This window comes from Asparagus officinalis, chromosome 6, assembly GCF_001876935.1.
Source record: "Asparagus officinalis chromosome 6, Aspof.V1, whole genome shotgun sequence".
In the NCBI taxonomy this organism is placed as follows: domain Eukaryota; kingdom Viridiplantae; phylum Streptophyta; class Magnoliopsida; order Asparagales; family Asparagaceae; genus Asparagus; species Asparagus officinalis.
Window position 1 is genome coordinate 7,588,731 of NC_033799.1, and position 20,081 is coordinate 7,608,811.

The 20,081-nt window shown below is 38.2% G+C and overlaps 3 protein-coding genes across 4 annotated transcripts; 1 reads left to right on the forward strand and 2 right to left on the reverse strand.

The window, feature by feature from the left end:
- Nucleotides 899-3,172, forward strand: LOC109845692 (translation initiation factor IF-2-like). The gene is made up of 6 exons (XM_020414962.1): nucleotides 899-1,045; nucleotides 1,886-2,164; nucleotides 2,238-2,381; nucleotides 2,473-2,577; nucleotides 2,769-3,056; nucleotides 3,155-3,172. Exons 1-6 carry the CDS (start codon nucleotides 899-901, stop codon nucleotides 3,170-3,172), a joined length of 981 nt encoding a protein of 326 aa, XP_020270551.1.
- LOC109845694 lies at nucleotides 5,819-8,515 on the reverse strand. Its single transcript, XM_020414963.1, has 4 exons — nucleotides 8,499-8,515; nucleotides 7,638-8,270; nucleotides 6,709-7,350; nucleotides 5,819-6,455 (listed from the first exon to the last, which is right to left on the reverse strand). Exons 1-4 carry the CDS (start codon nucleotides 8,513-8,515, stop codon nucleotides 5,819-5,821), a joined length of 1,929 nt encoding a protein of 642 aa, XP_020270552.1.
- Nucleotides 14,473-19,730, reverse strand: LOC109845549 (mechanosensitive ion channel protein 10-like). 2 transcript variants are annotated; one of them, XM_020414811.1, is made up of 6 exons: nucleotides 19,497-19,730; nucleotides 18,300-19,426; nucleotides 18,096-18,219; nucleotides 16,645-16,938; nucleotides 16,305-16,507; nucleotides 14,473-15,000 (listed from the first exon to the last, which is right to left on the reverse strand). In XM_020414811.1, exons 1-6 carry the CDS (start codon nucleotides 19,641-19,643, stop codon nucleotides 14,721-14,723), a joined length of 2,175 nt encoding a protein of 724 aa, XP_020270400.1. In that variant the 5' UTR covers nucleotides 19,644-19,730; the 3' UTR covers nucleotides 14,473-14,720. The 2 variants fall into 2 exon arrangements, with proteins under 2 accessions (XP_020270400.1, XP_020270398.1); XM_020414809.1 differs by having other exon boundaries at nucleotides 18,300-19,367; nucleotides 19,438-19,730.

Sequence of the window (20,081 nt, forward strand, 5' to 3'; positions counted from 1 at the left end):
GACTCGTCTTCTTCGAAACCCGCTCCTCGCGTTCTTCGAAACCCTCTTCTTCTGAAATCCGCCGCCGCTCGTCGTCTTCGTCTTCGGCGACTCTCCTTTACTTCGTCGACTCTCGTCCGCCGACAAGGACCGCCCCCACCGACCGCAAGCTCGTCGACCGCCAGAATCTCTCATCCTCACCGAACCCCACAGTGACGCTGCTGAAAATACAGGATGGCGAATTCATCATCTCAGACATCTGAATCAGCTACAATAAAGCCTGAGATGTAAGTATCTACCCAATTGTTCACATCTGTTCATTTAATTTGTTTGGCATTGTGAATTTATACGCATTAGAACCCTAAGTTGATTTAGTATCTGTTGTGTTGTCTTTTACAGTAAGCATGATATAAGAATTTGTTGCAATATCCGTGGATATTGTCAATTCATGGATGGCATTGTCCCACAAATGAGGTTTGAACATTGGAGGGCTTATGGATCCTCCAATTTCAAGAACTATGTTAGTTTTGGTATGATTCCATCCGACAAGGCCACCATCATGCTGCTGCTGGATAATGTGGATTTAGCCACGGGGAAGTTTTTCTTCAATGATAGCCAAACCGGGACTAAACAAGCGTACACGTTTGATCTAAATTGGGTGCGCAAACATACTCGGTTTAATGATGAAGGGGAGAAACCCGAAGGCAATCGCGACATGGATAATAGGATATAGACCACATACTTCAGCAACAAGCAACAATCACAATACAAGAGTGGCCGAGGCTACCTTGAGGTCCTATTGGAGAAATTGGTTCGGTCCAAAAAGAAATCCGATGTTTTAGATTTTGTTATGCTTCAAATCCTCTATCAATTGACAATGATATGGACCCCGACCGCGAGAATGAATGCACCATAGCATATGTTCAAATATGTGGCTCGAGTAGATGCGGTTGATCATTTCCCATGGGCGACAATCATCTATAAGGAATTGTGGGACTCCTTCAAGGCTGTGAAGAAAGCGACGAAGGGGCTGACATATCTTAGCGGCTGCGCTCCCTTGCTATCGGTGAGTTAACTGTGTAGAGTGGAAGTAATATGTTACATTTGCACCTTATCTGTGATCATTACCCTTTATATGTGATATTTGAGATTTATATGTTACATTTGCACCTTATCTGTGATCATTACCCTTTATATGTGATATTTGAGACTTATATGTTACATTTGCACCTTATCTGTGATCATTACCCTTTATATGTGATATTTGAGATTTATATGTGACATTTGCACCTTATCTGTGATCATTATCCTTTATATGTGATATTTGAGTTTATTTTGTGACATTTGTATCTAATTGGTATTGTTTAAGTCCGCTATTTATTTGTAGTTTGTATCTGATATTATCTTGTTACACGTGATTATTTCCATTGAGATTTATATGTTACATTTGCACCTTATCTGTGATCATTACCCTTTATATGTGATATTTGAGATTTATAGTGACATTTGCACCTTATCTGTGATCATTACCCTTTATATGTGATATTTGAGATTTATATGTGACATTTATATCTAATTGTTATTGTTTAAGTCCGCTATTTATTTGTAGTTTGTATTTGATATTATCTTGTTACACGTGATTATTTCCATTTACATGTGATATATAACACTAATATATGACATGTGATATTTATAGTTAATATGTGTTTATGTGATAAGTGTCTTCTACATGTGATATTTTCTAGTTATATGTGACGTTTGTGACCCATGTGTGATATTTGCCCTGATATGTGATGTTTGTAGTTAATGTGTGATATTATCTGCTGGTATGTGATTATTGCCATTTACATGTGACATTTATATCTAATATGTGATACTTCATTGTTTGAATGTGGCTTTTTTGTAGCTATGGTATTATGAGATATCAAACATTAAGGAGCCGACGAAAGTAGATGAATCGAAGCCACCAATGACCAATTGGACATTGGAGGGTAAGAAGGTGGGTTCACTGCGGACTACAACAACAACGAAGAAATCGGAAGCCGCAATCCACATCTTACCGGAGCATGACCTGCCGCGGTATGTACATGAGGAGATCAAGCAGAAGTCTACAAAGAGGAAGGCTGAAATGGAGGAGGAAGCTACGGGTGAAAAAGCTTCGAGGAAGAAAAGAGTGGAAAAAGGGGTAAAGTTGATGACTTTATGTGCGATCTTTGTATTTGTGACATTTACTCACTATCAGTTTATTGTTAATGTAGGATGACGCTTATAAAAAGTTGTTGATGCTGAATGAAGCCTATGAGCAAGAACTTGTTGCTCGTGGCGTTGATACGATGGCCATTAAGGCCGAAATTGAGAAAAGATTTGAGGAAGAGAAACAAATCATGCCCAAAAAAGAAGAGGTTATAATTTATTTCCTATTTCAAACGAGGAAAAACTATGTTGAGAAAAGTTTGCTGAACAAAATTAGTTACATTCTTAACATTTATGCAGTCTCAAATAGAGAGACAAGATGAGGCGAAGAAAGAAGAAGGGAAGGAAGAGAAAGCAGAGGGAGAAGGTGATCAAGGCCAAGAAGTGGGCATTGAACTTGAGCAGGTAACTCTCCTACGGTAGATTTGGTTGTCTGTGACATGTACACACTGTTTGTGATAGCTCCCTGTTATTTGTGACGTAAACAGTTTATCTGTGACTTTTGTTTATTATTTGTGATGCATGATTTCCTCATGTGATATATATTCATGTCATGTTACTATTATATATATTCATTAACTGTGATCTTTATATAGTCTGAAGCGCGGAAAGTTGTTGAGGAAGTTCCTAAGAAGAAGAGGGGAAGGAAGAGGAGGGAGGAAGGTGAGTCTACTTTGGGAGAATTTGTTCAGGGGCTCCGTGCAAGGAGCCGAAGAACAACGAAGAAGCCCAAGTCCCTAGAATCTCCATATTGTACAGAAATGCCTAAGAAAAAGATGAAAGGGAAAAAAAGTGTCGTTTTGGTGAAAGATGATGATGACAAGGGGGAGACAATAGAGGAGAAGAAGCCACGTGAAATGGCATACCCACCTATGAGAACATCCGTGCCTCAGCTATGGAGAAGGGAAAAAACTAAAGATGAAAAAAATTTATTATCAATGTTGAATATGAGCATTCCTTCTGCCCAAGACTTTGACATCAGGCTACCGGGAACAGTTGACGAAGGATTTTATCATAACTTCACTATTCGTGATGTACCTGATGCGTCGGAAGATGAAAACAAGTGGCTTCAACATTTTCTAACGTTACAAGTTGACAAGTAAGTATTAAGTATTATTCTGTGATATATATAAGTGGTCTGTGATAGTTACATGATTACAAGTTGACAAGTAAGTATTAAGTATTATTCTGTGATATATATAAGTGGTCTGTGATAGTTACATGATGTTTGTGACATAAGCACGTAAATTGTGATCATTACAGTTTTTATGTGACATTTAGTGTTCTCCTGTGACAGTTTATTAATCGGTTGGATATGTCGCTTATACATTCTTGTATGTGATACATTTTTGTAGGAGGATTGTTTTGGAGGTTGAGGCCCAAACTATGAACAGATACGATATTCTTCATCTTCTACGCGGTGGAAGATTGAAGGATGAGGTTAGTTTTTGTTTAAGTTTCGGTGTTAGTCAAGTTTTTGATATTTACATGATTTATTACGTTTGCAATTATTAGACGGTTGAAGCCCTTGTTGCAAGACTTCAGAACTGGCTCAAGCTCCCCGAAAATGCCGCTCGGGATCGCAAATTTTCTATTGTCACATCCTATTTTAGTGTGAGTAATGTGGATCATTTTTTGCAGTTATATGTTATTTGACTTTCTCCCGCTTTATCTCTTTTCTTTTTCCGGTAGATTTGGTTGCTAACTGCTTCAAAGTTGGATGAGCGAAAGATCTATAAAAGCTATATAAAGAAGCATATCGACGAAGGGAAGGATGTGTTGATAATCCCGATATGTCATGCTGATCATTGGCATGTCCTTGAGGTCAATCTGGGGCAAAAAAATGCAGGCATTACAGCTCCGCTGGCCACGAGGCATGGGCTAGGGACGTGTTGGTCATCCAACTATTTTTAGATAGCATGGTGAGTGGATTTGACCAGAGTTCGACATTTAGAGCATTTGATTATGAAGCGGTTCCCTGTCGTACGCAAAAAGGATCGTAAGTTTCTTACACTTAAAATAGTTTATTAATGCATGTGATACTTGAATGGGTGATATTTTCACATCCATATGTGACATTTTGGGGCTATTATGTGACTTTTGGTTATTCTGTGTGACTTTTGGGGCCCATATGTGACATTTCAGTATTCTGTGTGACTTTTGGGGCTGTTATGTGACCTTTTGGGGCTATTATGTGACTTTTGGGGCCCATATGTGATATTTCAGTATTTTGTGTGACTTTTGGGGCTGTTATGTGATAGTTTTACATTCTCTGTGTTATATTCTTGTTATGTTATATTATATTTCTGGTATTAAGTGTTATGTTATATTTCTACAGGTATGATTGTGGCATACGTGCGTATTTTTTCATCAAGACGATCCTCGAGGAAAGGGAGATAATGCAAGTTGAAGCCTTGCGCAGTGAGTCACATATGCTACGAGCAGGACTTACTGCTCAACTCATATGTGAAGGGCGTGAAGGGAAAAAAACTGCGGTTGAAATTAGACAGTGATGATCCAGAATATTTTTTGTACTTTGGGGGTAGTGATGTACCTATGATTGAGTGGAAGTATTAGACTCTACATTAACTGTGTCATTTGTTTAAACGTGGTGATGTACAGGCTAACCAGTTTACTAGCTGTGTGTGACATTTGTTGGATTGTTGTTGACGACTTTTGGGGCTGTTACGCGATGTTTTAGTATGACGTGTGACTTTTGAGTCTTGTAAGTGACGTTTTAGTGTTCTGTGTGACTTTTGAGGCTTGTATGTGACATTTTGTTATTTTGTGTGACATTTGAGGCCATCATGTGATGTTTTGGTATGCTCTGTGACTTTTGAGTCTTGTGTGTGACGTTTTAGTGTACTGTGTGACTTTTGCTTCTTGTATGTGTCATTTTGGTAGGTATGATTGACTTTTGGTATGTTATGGTATGTTACATTTGTACAGGTCTGTAAATATTCAACCTATCAGTTACTAGCTGTTTGTAAATTCTTTGTGATCTGTTCTGGAAGATATTAAATCCGGACAGGTAATATGTCACGCGAACAGGTGATACGCCACATATGGCAAAAGTCACATGTAACAGACAATAGTCACATGTGACGTTTAGTGTTCTGTGTGACTTTTGAGTCTTGTATGTGACACTTTGTTATTTTGTGTGATATTTGGGGCCATCATGTGACGTTTTAGTATGTTCTGTGACTTTTGAGTCTTGTGTGTGACGTTTTAGTGTACTGTGTGACTTTTGAGTCTTGTATGTGACCTTTTGTTATTTTGTGTGACATTTGAGGCCGTTATGTGACGTTTTAGTATGTTGTGTGACTTATTAGACTTGTATGTGACATTTTGGTAGGTATGATTCCGTTATGTGACGTTTTAGTATGTTGTGTGACTTATTAGACTTGTATGTGACATTTTGGTAGGTATGATTGACTTTTGGTATGTTGTGGTATGTTTGTATGTGACATTTTGGTAGGTATGATTGACTTTTGGTATGTTGTGGTATGTTACAATAGTCACATGTGGCAAAAGTAACACGAATAGGTAATTTGTCACATACAAGAAGCAAATGTCACAACAAAATGGCAAAAGTCACATGTAACAGACAATAGTCACAAAAGCGTTTGCATTCTGCCTGGAAACGTTAATCTTCGATAGGTTCAGTGCACGTGGCTCGGTTATGTCCTTCAGCGTGACATCTTGAGCATCTAATTGCACGTCTACTCTCAGATCTGTTGTTGATACGCCTATTCTTGTTCCTTCCACGTCTCTTTGTCGTCTTTGGGGGAAGAATGCTAATTGTTTCATCTGTGACATCTGGCTTATCGTAAATTGGAACAAGAAAGAGGATTGGTTCGTAACTTCTCCTGAAAGCTTCAGTCGTCATGAACCAATCGCAGAACTGGTACACATCTCTATGCATGAAGTTAATAGCAACACACGCATGTTTACATGGTATTCGCAATATATCCCATACACGACACGTGCATGTTTTGTGTTCCAAATCAACTTGTACTGATTTTTGTGATGATACCTCGAAGATTTCAGCTGTAGAATGCGATACTTCAAGAGTGCTTCCCTTGGTGACGTTTTCTTGGAGGATTTTTTCCGCTTCAGGACAAAGATAGCTATTCCATTTTGTTGCCATCTCGCGACGAGTATTCATCCTTTCCATAATTTGCACACGAATGTGATCCATCATATCGCAAATGGGAAGTGTTCGCGCCACACGAATCCAACTGTTGAAAGATTCAGCGACATTGGAAGTGATATGCCCATATCTGATTGAAAACAAAAAATCATTACCACAATTTACCGCTATGTGTCACAAATAACTGACAAATGTCACAAATAACAACAAATAATCACAGATAACGGATAGTTGTCACATATAATGGAGTATTGTCACACGATACAAGTAAAAGGTCACACGTAACAGATGAACGACCATATAAAAGCGAAATGTGACATTTAAAGGCTCAATTTCATATAACAGCATAATATAACCAGTAAAGGTAATGATAATTGACGTACCTTATACCAGGAAATACAGAATTGGCCCAATTACTAGGACCATAACTTAGAGCTACTTGGTAAGCTCTTTGATCTGTCATTCGAATCTGACGCAAAACAGCATTAAATTCTCCATCCGTGTACTTGTATGCAGCAAACTCCAATAATTTTGAAATACGTTGAGCAGCACTTGAGGTAAAACCCATCTCTCTAAGCTTCAATTTATAATTCTCAACAAGATGAAGTACACACCTAGAGTGGTACGCATCTGGAAATATATTTTTCAAAGATTGCTTTATTCCTTTGTCGGCGTCTGACAGAATTACAAGGGGATGGGGTGGATTGTATGGTTCTGTTCGATTGTACAATATATACCGCAATCCTTGAATAAACCAACTCCAATTCGCTTCATTTTCTTGGTCACAAACGGAAAATGCGAGTGGAAATATGCCTTGATTACCATCATAAGCGGTCGCACCTAATAAGATCCCTTTGTAACGATCCTTCAGAAAAGTCCCATCTAGAAAGAGCAACGGCCTACATCCCTTGAGAAACCCCTGTATGCATGCACCATACGACACAAATAAACGTTTGAATCTCCTTTCTTCTTGTTCAATGCTGAAGACACTGCCTGGATTTGTTTCCGTCACCTTCATCTGGTACCTAAAAAGATGGTTAAATCACAAATAACTTGTTAAATACTCAAACGTCACATATAAAGTCAAAATATCACATATAAGGTTTAAATATCACATGTAATACTCAAAAGTCACATATAAAGTCCAAATATCACATACAAGATCTAACTATCACATGTAATGCTCAAACGTCACATATAAAGTCAAAATATCACATATAACGTTTAAATCTCACATGCAGATGTAGGAACAAGTTGTCACAAATAACTTTGAAATATAACGTTCACGCATCAATAAATAACGAGGACTAACCAGGATAGTAAATCATATGAATGCCTTGCGCAACCAAATATTTCATCTTTTGCTGTCTCTTTAGCACGCCAAGCTTTAGAATAATTAACTCTTAATCCATATTGAGAGTGCAATTCCTTTCTAATGTCAGTTGGGGTTATATATGGACGCCTCTTCATAATTGATTGTAGCATACTCGCAATCCACCTTCTTGATGCTCTGAAGTGACCAGCTGTGCTGTTATGTTGTCCACATGTATGTTGAGGAACAAATTTCTTTATAGCAAATGTCGACACATGGCTCAATGGTGAAGCGAAAAACAACCACGGGCAGTTTGTTTCTTCTCTAAACATGCAACTAGCACGAATACGTTTTGGCTCATTGTTAACATATTTGAAAGCGAACTTCTTAGCTATAGAGTAGTATATAAGAGCCATTCTAACTTCTTTTGCACTTTCAAATTGCTGCCCTTTTCCAGTAATTGCCTCGTGCCACCATGCTGGGATCCGTGACGAGTCACTTACTACGTCGTTCATACTGTACACATGCTCTCCTTGAGGGTTGTCATTTGGGATCCTCTCTGATTCCTCGATTGTGATACTCTCATAAGGTTGCTCAATATGCTCTGATGACTGTGAGCTTACATTAGGAACACTGCAGGTTTAATGTACAGGTCACATATAAGTCACATGTGATTTGAGAATATCTTCATCTTTTGAAAGCTCAAACGAGACATTGGGAAACTTATCGATAGAGTAACTTATCAACAAACTTTCGAACCGTACTCTAAAATTCTCTGCGGCTTTCATCTTCAATTCGGCTAAACTTGTTGCTGAATTGACTTTAATAAGGGTTGCGTTACTGTTAAATGAAATCACACACATTAAAGAATCTTCCATTTTGGTTGTTGAAGAAGTTAAGAGGAAAAAGTTCAGAATATAAATGATTGTTGAAGGTTGTTGAAGATTTTAGGAGTAGATCAAAAGAGAGAAGAGTATATATGAGGAATGCAATAATTTGGAGGGAACCGTGTACATTTTCCCCTCCAATTCTACCTCTTCCCTGCATAAAAACCCCCAGCTCACTGATTTGACTACCGCTACTTCATGATGGGTTGCTTGGCTGGCGAATAAGACAAAACCCAAGTTCTTCAAATCAAAGCCGATTTCAGCGCTATTACCCAAATCGAAAATGAGAGTAGAAAGGGCAAAATGGGTAATGCTGGAAAATACACTATAAAGTAGAGAACACTGTTGGGTTTGGGGTGAGAAAGCATGAAAACTTGGGTCAAGGTGCTCCCAAGTGGTTGACTCTAGTTGGGGGGTGGGGATGCATAGCCCAATTTAATTTGGTTCCCCCAAGCAATTTTCCCTTTGCTTGGGGGAACCAATTTTCCCTTCTTTTAATGTAAGCTACGAATTTTTGTTTTCTTGTGAAGGAAGAAAAAGAATGAGAATTTGAATACAATCACTCACCCAAAGGAATTAGATGAGGAGTATCGTAATAAGAGCTCGGATGTCTAAAGAATTCAAAGTAGTCAGCTAAGTGACTAACAATTAAATTTGAATATAATCGGCACATAAGAATTTGGTGTTTTCTTGTTCTTTGACCTTTATTTGGTTTTGCTATTCGCAGTGGAATAAGTGGAGAAATGCTACGTCAATCAGAGTTTGTTTCAGTTTCCTCCTACACACACTAGTGGAAAAATGACAGCAAAGAGTTTGTTTCAGATTCCGTCCAGGATACTATTTTGTTGTTCAATATTGTGTACATGCACCCAACGTAGATTCTGCAAAAAAAAAAAAAAAAAAACTACTGTAGCATAGTATCCTGGACGGAAATTCCGTCTAGGATGCTCAAATTCCGTCTAGGATGCCTTGTTAAAAAAAATAAAAAAAACATCAATTTCCATCTAGAATGAGTATTCTAGACGAAAATTTCCGTCTAGAATACTCATTCTAGACGGAAAATTTTTCCGTCCAGGATGAATTATTCTAGACGGAAATGCCGTCTAGAATAATCCGTCTAGGATGTATTCTAGACGGTTTTGAATTCCGTCTAGAATATTTTGTCTAGGATATATTCTAGATGAAATTTCCATCTAGAATACTACATCCTAGACGGAAATTTTCTAGATGGGTATTCTAGACGGAATTCCGTCTAGGATACGCATCCTAGACGGAATTCTGTGTATCCTAGACGGAATTTTCCGTCTAGGATGCCTAACTTCATAGTTGCCCATTAGTAAATTGATTGAATGTATGAAGTGGAAAAATCAATCATAAATATATGCTAACATGTTTGTGATTCATTCCTAATATATCTAAGGGTTTTTTATTTCTAGGCCCATTTGTTTACTCATCTTTACCTCTAAGCCCAATAACTATTCTTTGTATTCTTAAACCCAAGTTTCTTTTTGTTTTTGCCTTTAAACCCAATTTCTAAAATACTGTATATACAACACTGGTATTCATACCCAAACATGATAAAAACCCTAAAATACCCTTCAATACCCCCACTTAAACCAGCCCCCCCCCTCTCTCTCTCTCTCTCTCTCCTCATTTTCCTTCTTCCTCAGGTCTTCGTCTTCCTCCTTCCTCAAGGCTTTGTCTTCCTCCTCCGATCCCACCTCTCATGCCCCCTCCAAGAAATCGAAGAAGAAAGGAAGAAAGGCCCATGATTTTAGTGCTTGATGTCTTGAAAAGGCCCACGACGGATCTCGAGGCAGCCGGACACACCTCCACCCTCTCCAACGAGACACTACAATTCTTCAACGATCAACAAGATGCTTGATGATTTTGGCTTCGGGATCTCTTTCGATGACGAGGAGGAGTGATTTCGTGTGAAATCTCATTTCTATATACTCGATTAGGGTTAGGGTCAGGGTCGGGGTCGGGGTTGGGGGGTTAGGGTTAGTTCATTGATGTTCTTTTGTGCTATCCCTTTTTGTTGAACTAAATCTAATTGTAGAATTGGTTTTATCAATTTATGAATGTATCGTTTCTGTTGAACTAAATCTAATTTGTACACAATAGATTTGCAAAGCAAGAGGTGTGAAATCTGAAGAATCTGGAATTTTGTACCTGTAAATTTTGCTTATAAAGAGTTGGAGAGTATGGAGCTTGCTTTGAAGATTGTGAAAGAGAAATTGCTGGGTAGAGTTAATGGAGTCAGTTATGCTATATGTACATTTTGAAGATTTGTGCAATTTTGAAGATTTGTAACATTTTGTAAAGTCTGGAGCTTGCCTTGAATATAATATCAGTTATATTATGTACATTTTGAAGATTTGTAACATTTTTGAAAGCCTGGAGCTTGCCTTGAATATATGATCAGTTATGCTATGTTTTTTGTGAAGATTTGTAACATTTTAAAAAGTCTAGAGCTTGCCTTGAATATATGATTAGTTATGCTAAGTATATTTTGAAGATTTGTGTAATTTTGGAGTTTGATTTGTAACATATTGTTTCAGATTGTAAGTTTTTGAAAGTAGATAATGAAAGTGTTGTTAGTGCAATATCGTTATTGTTTGTGCAATTTTGGAGTTTGTAAGACTGGAATTTTGTGCAATTTTGTGAGTGCTATTTTGTGGAATTTTGTGTAATTTTATGAGTGTTATTTTGTTCTTGTGCAATTTTGTGAGTGCAACCAAGTGTGATAAACTGCAGATCTCTTTGATTGTAAGTGTAGCGTGATAAATTCAAAGTGTAGCGTGATAACCTGTAAGTGTAGCGTGGTAGACTGTAAGTGTAGCGTGATAGACTGAAATTGTAGCGTGGTAGACTGTAAGTGTAGCGTGGTAGACTGTAAGTGTAGCATGGTAGACTGTACAGGATAACACGCTAGACTTACAGGATAACCCGCTACACTTACAGGATAACCCGCTACACTTACAGTCTAACACGCTACACTTACGGTCTAACCCGCTACACTTACGGTCTAACCCGCTACACTTACAGCATAACACGCTACACTTACAGTCTAACACGCTACACTTACAATCTAACACGCTACACTTATAGGATAACCCGTTACACTTACAGCATAACACGCTACACTTACAGGATAACACGCTACACTTACAGGATAACCCGCTACACTTACAGCATAACACACTTCACTTACAGGATAACACGCTATACTTACAGCATAACCCGCTACACTTACAGGATAACACGCTACACTTACAGCATAACACGCTACACTTACAGGATAACACGCTACACTTACAGCATAACACGCTACACTTACAGGATAACACGCTACACTTACAGCATAACACGCTACACTTACAGGATAACACGCTACACTTACAGGATAACACGCTACACTTACAGGATAACACGCTACACTTACAGCATAACACGCTACACTTACAGGATAACACGCTACACTTACAGCATAACACGCTACACTTACAGGATAACCCGCTACACTTACGGTCTAACCCGCTACACTTACAGCATAACACGCTACACTTACAGGATAACCAGCTACACTTACAGCATAACACGCTACACTTACAGCATAACACGCTACACTTACAGGATAACACGCTACACTTACAGCATAACACGCTACACTTACAGGATAACACGCTACACTTACAGCATAACACGCTACACTTACGATCTAACCCGCTACACTTACAGCATAACACGCTACACTTACAGCATAACACGCTACACTTACAGCATAACACGCTACACTTACAGGATAACAGTTATGCTGTAAGTATAGCGTGTTATCCTGTAAGTGAAGTGTGTTATGCTGTAAGTGTAGCGGGTTATCCTGTAAGTGTAGCGTGTTAGACTGTAAGTGTAGTGTGTTATGCTGTAAGTGTAGCGTGTTAGACTGTAAGTGTAGTGTGTTATGCTGTAAGTGTAGCGTGTTAGACTGTAAGTGTAGCGTGTTATGCTGTAAGTGTAGCGTGTTAGACTGTAAGTGTAGCGTGTTATGCTGTAAGTGTAGCGTGTTAGACTGTAAGTGTAGCGTGTTATGCTGTAAGTGTAGCGTGTTAGACTGTAAGTGTAGCGTGTTATGCTGTAAGTGTAGCGTGTTAGACTGTAAGTGTAGCGTGTTATGCTGTAAGTGTAGCGTGTTAGACTGTAAGTGTAGCGTGTTATGCTGTAAGTGTAGCGTGTTAGACTGTAAGTGTAGCGTGTTATGCTGTAAGTGTAGCGGGTTATCCTGTAAGTGTAGCGTGTTATCCTGTACAGTCTACCATGCTACACTTACAGTCTACCACGCTACAATTTCAGTCTATCACGCTACACTTACAGTCTACCACGCTACACTTACAGGTTATCACGCTACACTTTGAATTTATCACGCTACACTTACAATCAAAGAGATCTGCAGTTTATCACACTTGGTTGCACTCACAAAATTGCACAAGAACAAAATAACACTCATAAAATTACACAAAATTCCACAAAATAGCACTCACAAAATTGCACAAAATTCCAGTCTTACAAACTCCAAAATTGCACAAACAATAACGATATTGCACTAACAACACTTTCATTATCTACTTTCAAAAACTTACAATCTGAAACAATATGTTACAAATCAAACTCCAAAATTACACAAATCTTCAAAATATACTTAGCATAACTAATCATATATTCAAGGCAAGCTCTAGACTTTTTAAAATGTTACAAATCTTCACAAAAAACATAGCATAACTGATCATATATTCAAGGCAAGCTCCAGGCTTTCAAAAATGTTACAAATCTTCAAAATGTACATAATATAACTGATATTATATTCAAGGCAAGCTCCAGACTTTACAAAATGTTACAAATCTTCAAAATTGCACAAATCTTCAAAATGTACATATAGCATAACTGACTCCATTAACTCTACCCAGCAATTTCTCTTTCACAATCTTCAAAGCAAGCTCCATACTCTCCAACTCTTTATAAGCAAAATTTACAGGTACAAAATTCCAGATTCTCCAGATTTCACACCTCTTGCTTTGCAAATCTATTGTGTACAAATTAGATTTAGTTCAACAGAAACGATACATTCATAAATTGATAAAACCAATTCTACAATTAGATTTAGTTCAACAAAAAGGGATAGCTCAAAAGAACATCAATGAACTAACCCTAACCCCCCAACCCCGACCCCGACCCTGACCCTAACCCTAATCGAGTATATAGAAATGAGATTTCACACGAAATAACTCATCCTCGTCTTCGAAAGAGATCCTGAAGCCCGACCCTAACCCTAATCGAGTATATAGAAATGAGATTTCACACGAAATCACTCCTCCTCGTCATCGAAAGAGATCCCGAAGCCAAAATCATCAAGCATCTTGTTGATCGTTGAAGAATTGTAGTGTCTCGTTGGAGAGGGTGGAGGTGTGTCCGGCTGCCTCGAGATCCGTCGTGGGCCTTTTCAAGACATCAAGCACTAAAATCATGGGCCTTTCTTCCTTTCTTCTTCGATTTCTTGGAGGGGGCATGAGAGGTGGGATCGGAGGAGGAAGACAAAGCCTTGAGGAAGGAGGAAGACGAAGACCTGAGGAAGAAGGAAAATGAGGAGAGAGAGAGGGGGGGTCTGGTATTGAAGGGTATTTTAGGGTTTTTATTATGTTTGGGTATGAATACCAGTGTTGTATATACAGTATTTTAGAAATTGGGTTTAAAGGCAAAAACAAAAAGAAACTTGGGTTTAAGAATACAAAGAATAGTTATTGGGCTTAGAGGTAAAGATGAGTAAACAAATGGGCCTAGAAATAAAAAACCCTATATCTAAATATAACTAACATCATATTCCTATGAATTACAGTCATGCTCGATTTTCACTGTAAAAATAATAATTAGATTAAATGATAAGACAGTTATGATTGAGACTAAGTGCAGTAATTGAATATCTGAACCCTAGTACATAGTAATGTTCCAAAATGGAATCAGTGTCAATTACAACATACAACAACATTCAAAAGTTCCATCCACCATTCAATCAGGATTTGGCCTCATCCCAACAGAAAACTCACTCAAACGCAACCTATCAAATTCCACCAAAGGAATCAAAGCTATGGATCCTCATACCAAATTCTTGCGTCAAGGGTTCACAATGTCCATCATCGATCTTTCAGACTAAGCTTTGGGTGATGGCCATCGGCAACGGAGTTGAGCCAGTGTAACTGAGGTGAACTTCTTGAGGCAGCAATTTGTACTTAATCAACAGCTCTTCAGCAATTCTCTTCAGCTCAAGAACAAGATCAGACCTCCGGCTATTTTTCTCTGGTACGTTTTGAAAGTTCATAGTATGGTTAACACATAATGTCATGTTCATCTTGTTAACATCCACGATGCCCTCGACCACAACGCAGTGATTAGGATGCCAGTGATTTGGTTTGCTATCAATGTACCTGGTGAATTCGCAAAGGAAAGTACAATATTTTGCAAAATGGTTTAATAGATGAAAAATAAAATGATTACACAGATGTATCCAAGTGTGCACAACTATATTATATTCAAGTTTGTTATAACATAATATAAATCTAATTATTTCATGAACTTCTATCATAGCTGCTCATGCATGTGTATCATAATTACATTTCTAATCTTTTTCAAGTAACTAAGTTTTACAAATGGCCAAGTGGACTAGAACAGCAGATGCATGCACAATTATATTAATTAATATTATATTCAAGTTTGTTATAACACAATATAAATCTTAATTCCTGGACTTATATTGTAATTACATTCCTAATCTTTCTCAAAAAACTAGCACTTCCACAAATAACCAAGTGAACTAGAATAGCTGAATAATGCATCAAAGATAAGTGTCTCCCTTGGAAACATCGAAGTCGCTTATGAAAAAAGAATCATAGGGGTACTAATACAGATTCTAGGTCAGTATATATTAGCCATGAAGAACTTAACTCGAAATAAAAGTTTGCAACCATATACTAGAATTGACAAGGCCAAGCAAGTAAAATATTTCGAAAGGCAAAAATTTTAACACGCAAATAAATAAAAATGTGCCTGATACTGTATCATGAGGGCTAAAGTTCAAAGATGAGGCATGTAAAAATGGCTGAAGAACCTGATCATATTGTGGATGTGGAATCAACTGGAAGATATGCACATATGTTCATCATTTCAAATTGCAAAAATCAACTTAGATAACACTAAAAAGTAAAAACATAGCCAAGCTTGTCCACTTGATATGAAGGAACTATGACACACATCCACTCGATATCCGCCTCTAGAAATTGCCAAAATGTCACTTGAATTCCGACCAAAAACAAGATGTTTGGCAAGATACAGATTTGCCATGAAACCTAAAAGATCGACAAACAGGCATAGAGTTACCTATCAAGCAAGTAACTTATATTCGTAGTGCTGTTGAAATCTCCATAATAGTGTTGAGTCTAGACAAGAAGGAAGAGATGGATTTGCCATAAACAATTTCAATGGCAACTAGAGCCTAGAAGGTTCAATATCTAATTTCAAGGCAAGTTGAGGGAAGCTGAAGAAATTTTCACAAAATCCATAAAGTATCTAAAACTACCAAAGTTTCTAAATGATGATGAAAAAGGGTGACGTAGTAGAAAAGATGACAAGCACAAGTAACTCATCCATTTTGAGGCACATAAATAAATAAGGGTTCAATCAATATAATTGGTTGCTGCCATCATAAAGGCTTATGCAAGGTCAGTTGACTTACATCTTGATCATAGACTTCAGAGCTCCAATGCTCTCCACAGAAGTCGAAATATCAACAGAGAATTCCACAGCGTCACTCATGTCTGGACTTCTGTAGAAATTGCTGATTGGTTTTGTTGCCAATACAGAGTTTGGATAGTAGATCTTCTCATTATCAAATTTCAGGAAAACAGTAGTCAATATATTCATCTCTTCTACTATCATCTGCGAGATTAGGGTCAATAATATCATGGCTTATATCAGACAAACTCCAAGATTTTGTTCCCTTTTTGGGAAAATTACAGAAAATCCCTTAACATTGCCAGAAATGATAGAAAAGTAAGATAGTATAGGAGAATTACCTGTACTTCATCAACAACACAACGGTCACCAACATCGAAAGGGTGCATTACAAATACAAATATGATAGCTTCGAATGCCATCTTGCAAGAGTTTCCGAACATAAAAACCACCAACAATAGCTGAGAGGAGATAAAAACAAGCACTTCGGTTGTTGCAATGCCTGTTAGTATCAGAGTGATGACAAGAACTGCAATGATAACAATGGCTGTTGCAAGTTTGTGCAATTGATTGACTGCAGTTTTGGTGTCTTGTAAGGAAAGTGCAAGAGATCTGCGATCAAGGTAGGCTTTCACCTATAAATAAGATACATTTTAAACTTATCATTATATATGTTGGTGAAAATATTCTTAAACGTACAATGCTGAACCCCTTTTTCACTTTAGAATTCAAGATACATAGAGTAGGACTCTGAGCAATTATAGTGAATTCATGACATGAGAAAAGGATGATTGGAGACAAACTTAACTCATCACTCGATTATTACTTATTCAAATCTCCAAATTGTAATACCAATCAATGCAAAAGTCCTTCCCTTCTCTAACCATCCTTTTCTAACCCATTTTACAAATAAGAGGAAATATGTAAACTGAAGCATCTTAAACGTACTGAACATTCTATTGTAAGTTATTGTTAAAACTAGGTCTAGTTTCACAAAATACCCTGAAATTTGAAGGTTTTGTAGATAGTCCCTTCTGAACTTTTTTACCTCACATAATTGACTAAACTTTGACGGTGTGCCATAACACCCTCCCAAAAAAAAAAAAAAATTTTAAGACTTTACTCTTTGGACCCACCTACCTCTAATTGGCAAATGACTAACATTTTCCTTGAGAGGGAAAAAAACTAATTTAGTCATTTACAGGCAACGTAACCCATCCCCATAATTGAGGGTTCTATTTCTCTCAACGAAATTTTAGTTATTTGCAAATTACAAGTGGGGGAAGTTAGGTGCAAAACCCTCCCAAAGTTCAAGGGGTTATGTGAGATAACAAAAAGTTCAATGGGGTTTTGTAAAAGTAACCGTGTAAACTAATACTTATAAGAAATTGCTAACTCAGGGTTTTATTTGCCGGAGTCATTTTCATGGGAGCACTGGTCCTCTTCGTGGAGAAGGACGGTAGCATGCGATTATGTATAGATTATCGTGAGTTGAACAAGGTCACTTCCCGGATCAGGTATCTACTATCAAGGATTTATGACTTGTTCCACTAGCTGCAGGGAGCGTAACATTTCTCGAAGATTGATCTTCGTTTCGGTTATTTTCAGTTGCGAGTGCGGGGAATGGATATTCCCAAAACCGCATTTCTGACTCGATATTGGTCTTTCGAGTTTCTTGTCATACTATTTGGGCTGACCAATGTACCCGTGGTATTCAAGGATTTGATGAACCAGGTTTTCTGTCCATGTTTGGATAGGGTAAAAACAAGGGAAAAAGAGAATTGAAAGTTACCACCCAATTCCTCAAAGCAGATTTCTTGATCTTTCCCGTCTCTGCAGCTCCTTCAAAAAATGGAAGCAGATACTCCTCCTCCTCCCTGCTTAAAAACCTTCGGAGATCCTCTGCATTTATGTACCTACAACCAAACTTAAGAATAGTTACAATAAGCAAAAGAATACAGAATAGACAACAACAATAATGATAAATAATCCTCACTTGTAACCAGGCCTTGCAACGTTCTTAAATATCCGATACGCTGCTAGCTTTGCTTCCCATTCACTAGTTATCTCCCTTTTCTCTTCCTCCTGAAAGCTCTCATCAATAGTATTAGAAATTGTTGAGAGCCCTGTAGCACTAATCACATTAACCAACCCCTTCATTGTCCAAGCTGACACCTTTTCTTTCTTCATTTTATAAAGCTTTGAAACATCAACCACTTCTTGCTTCTCTTTCCCCTTTCCTTTCCCTTTCCTGTTACTTATAAAGCTCATTTGCCCTGGATGTGTCGCAGTCCCAATTTTCTTAGCTAATTCCATCGATGGAGGCCCCGAAATGGTCTGGAGTATGTATTGATGAAATATGGATTCTTGAATTCTATCAAAGAATCGGTTCATATGAAATGAAGAAGCCAATATCTTCACCAATAGGGTTTTTATTACCCAAATCAGTGACCCGAGCTGGAGCGAAAATAAGGACCGAGACACAAAAAAGAGAACTTTTTCGGTTTTGCGTGATCTACCAACTACTTGATGGAACACGAAAGACCAACTGAGAAGAATAAGCAACAACCACAGAAAGATTCGAACACTCTTCTTCAATCCATACACAAAGTAGAGAATTTTTTTCTTCAAAAGGAAATTCCATTCAATAGCAAACACTAGAATGTGAATAAGCCAATTAGTGACCAATCTCCCACAGAAAACTACAGCAATCAAGCACCACCTCCAAATCTCCAACCCACAAATTACGTATCCCTCCAATTTTTTGACCAACAAGCTAGCGACAAAGCATGCAATAGACAAAACCAGTATGGACCATTCAATCAAATTCCAAACTCTAATTTTCCTTCTCCTAACTTTGCCATTGCTTGCTTGTTCCCTTTTGTATACCTTCTCTCCCTCCTCCTCGTCCTCTTCATCTTCTTCATCATCATCTTTCGGGGAACTAACGTGGGTTGAGCTCGACGCATCGCGGATTGGGTTGGCCACGGGCACGGTTTGCTCGACAAACCTCGACTTGGGTTTTGAGAATGCAGATGTGGGGATCGATTTCCGACGAACTAGGGTTTCGGATCGTCTGGCTCTCGGGGGTTTGCCCGGGCTAGGGCTTGACTTCAGTACAATTTCAGGGGAGGGTTTCGGATCGTCTGGCTCTCGGGGGTTTGCCCGGGCTAGGGCTTGACTTCAGTACAATTTCAGGGGAGGGGGGTTGGGGTTTATCGGTTGAGGGTTCTTCACAAGATTCAGCCTTTAAGCCTTTGGAATTGGGTTGTTCCCCTCCTGAGATCAGTAACACTACGTCTCCTTGTTTCTTCTCTGTGGATTCTCTATGAGGGTCCATGGGAGTTGGGTTGGTAGGGGGAAAACAATCACTTCGTAGACGGAGTTTCAATCAAAATCAGAGTTTTTCAAGAGGTGATAGTGCGAATAGGGGAAACCCCTCGCTTCGTATATAACATGCAAGCTTTAGAAGCACAAAGAATCAAACTTTAGAAGTACAAGACAAGGAAGTACGAGTAGCCGTTTTGAATAGTGCGATTACTTTTTAAATAATAAAAACATAACTAAAGATCTTGAACTTGTGTTCTAACATGCAAGCTTGCAGTTCTTCACTAGCTGAATGCCACGTGTCTTTTTAAAGGGTGCGGGTCTAGTGAAACTATTTGGGTTAATGTTGAGAAGCTCCCTCAACTTACGTGGGCCTTCGTGGAAAACCCCCTCAAATAATTACTTTAAAAAACCCTCCTTAATTATGGAGTTCTTATAGATAAGTCTCTTA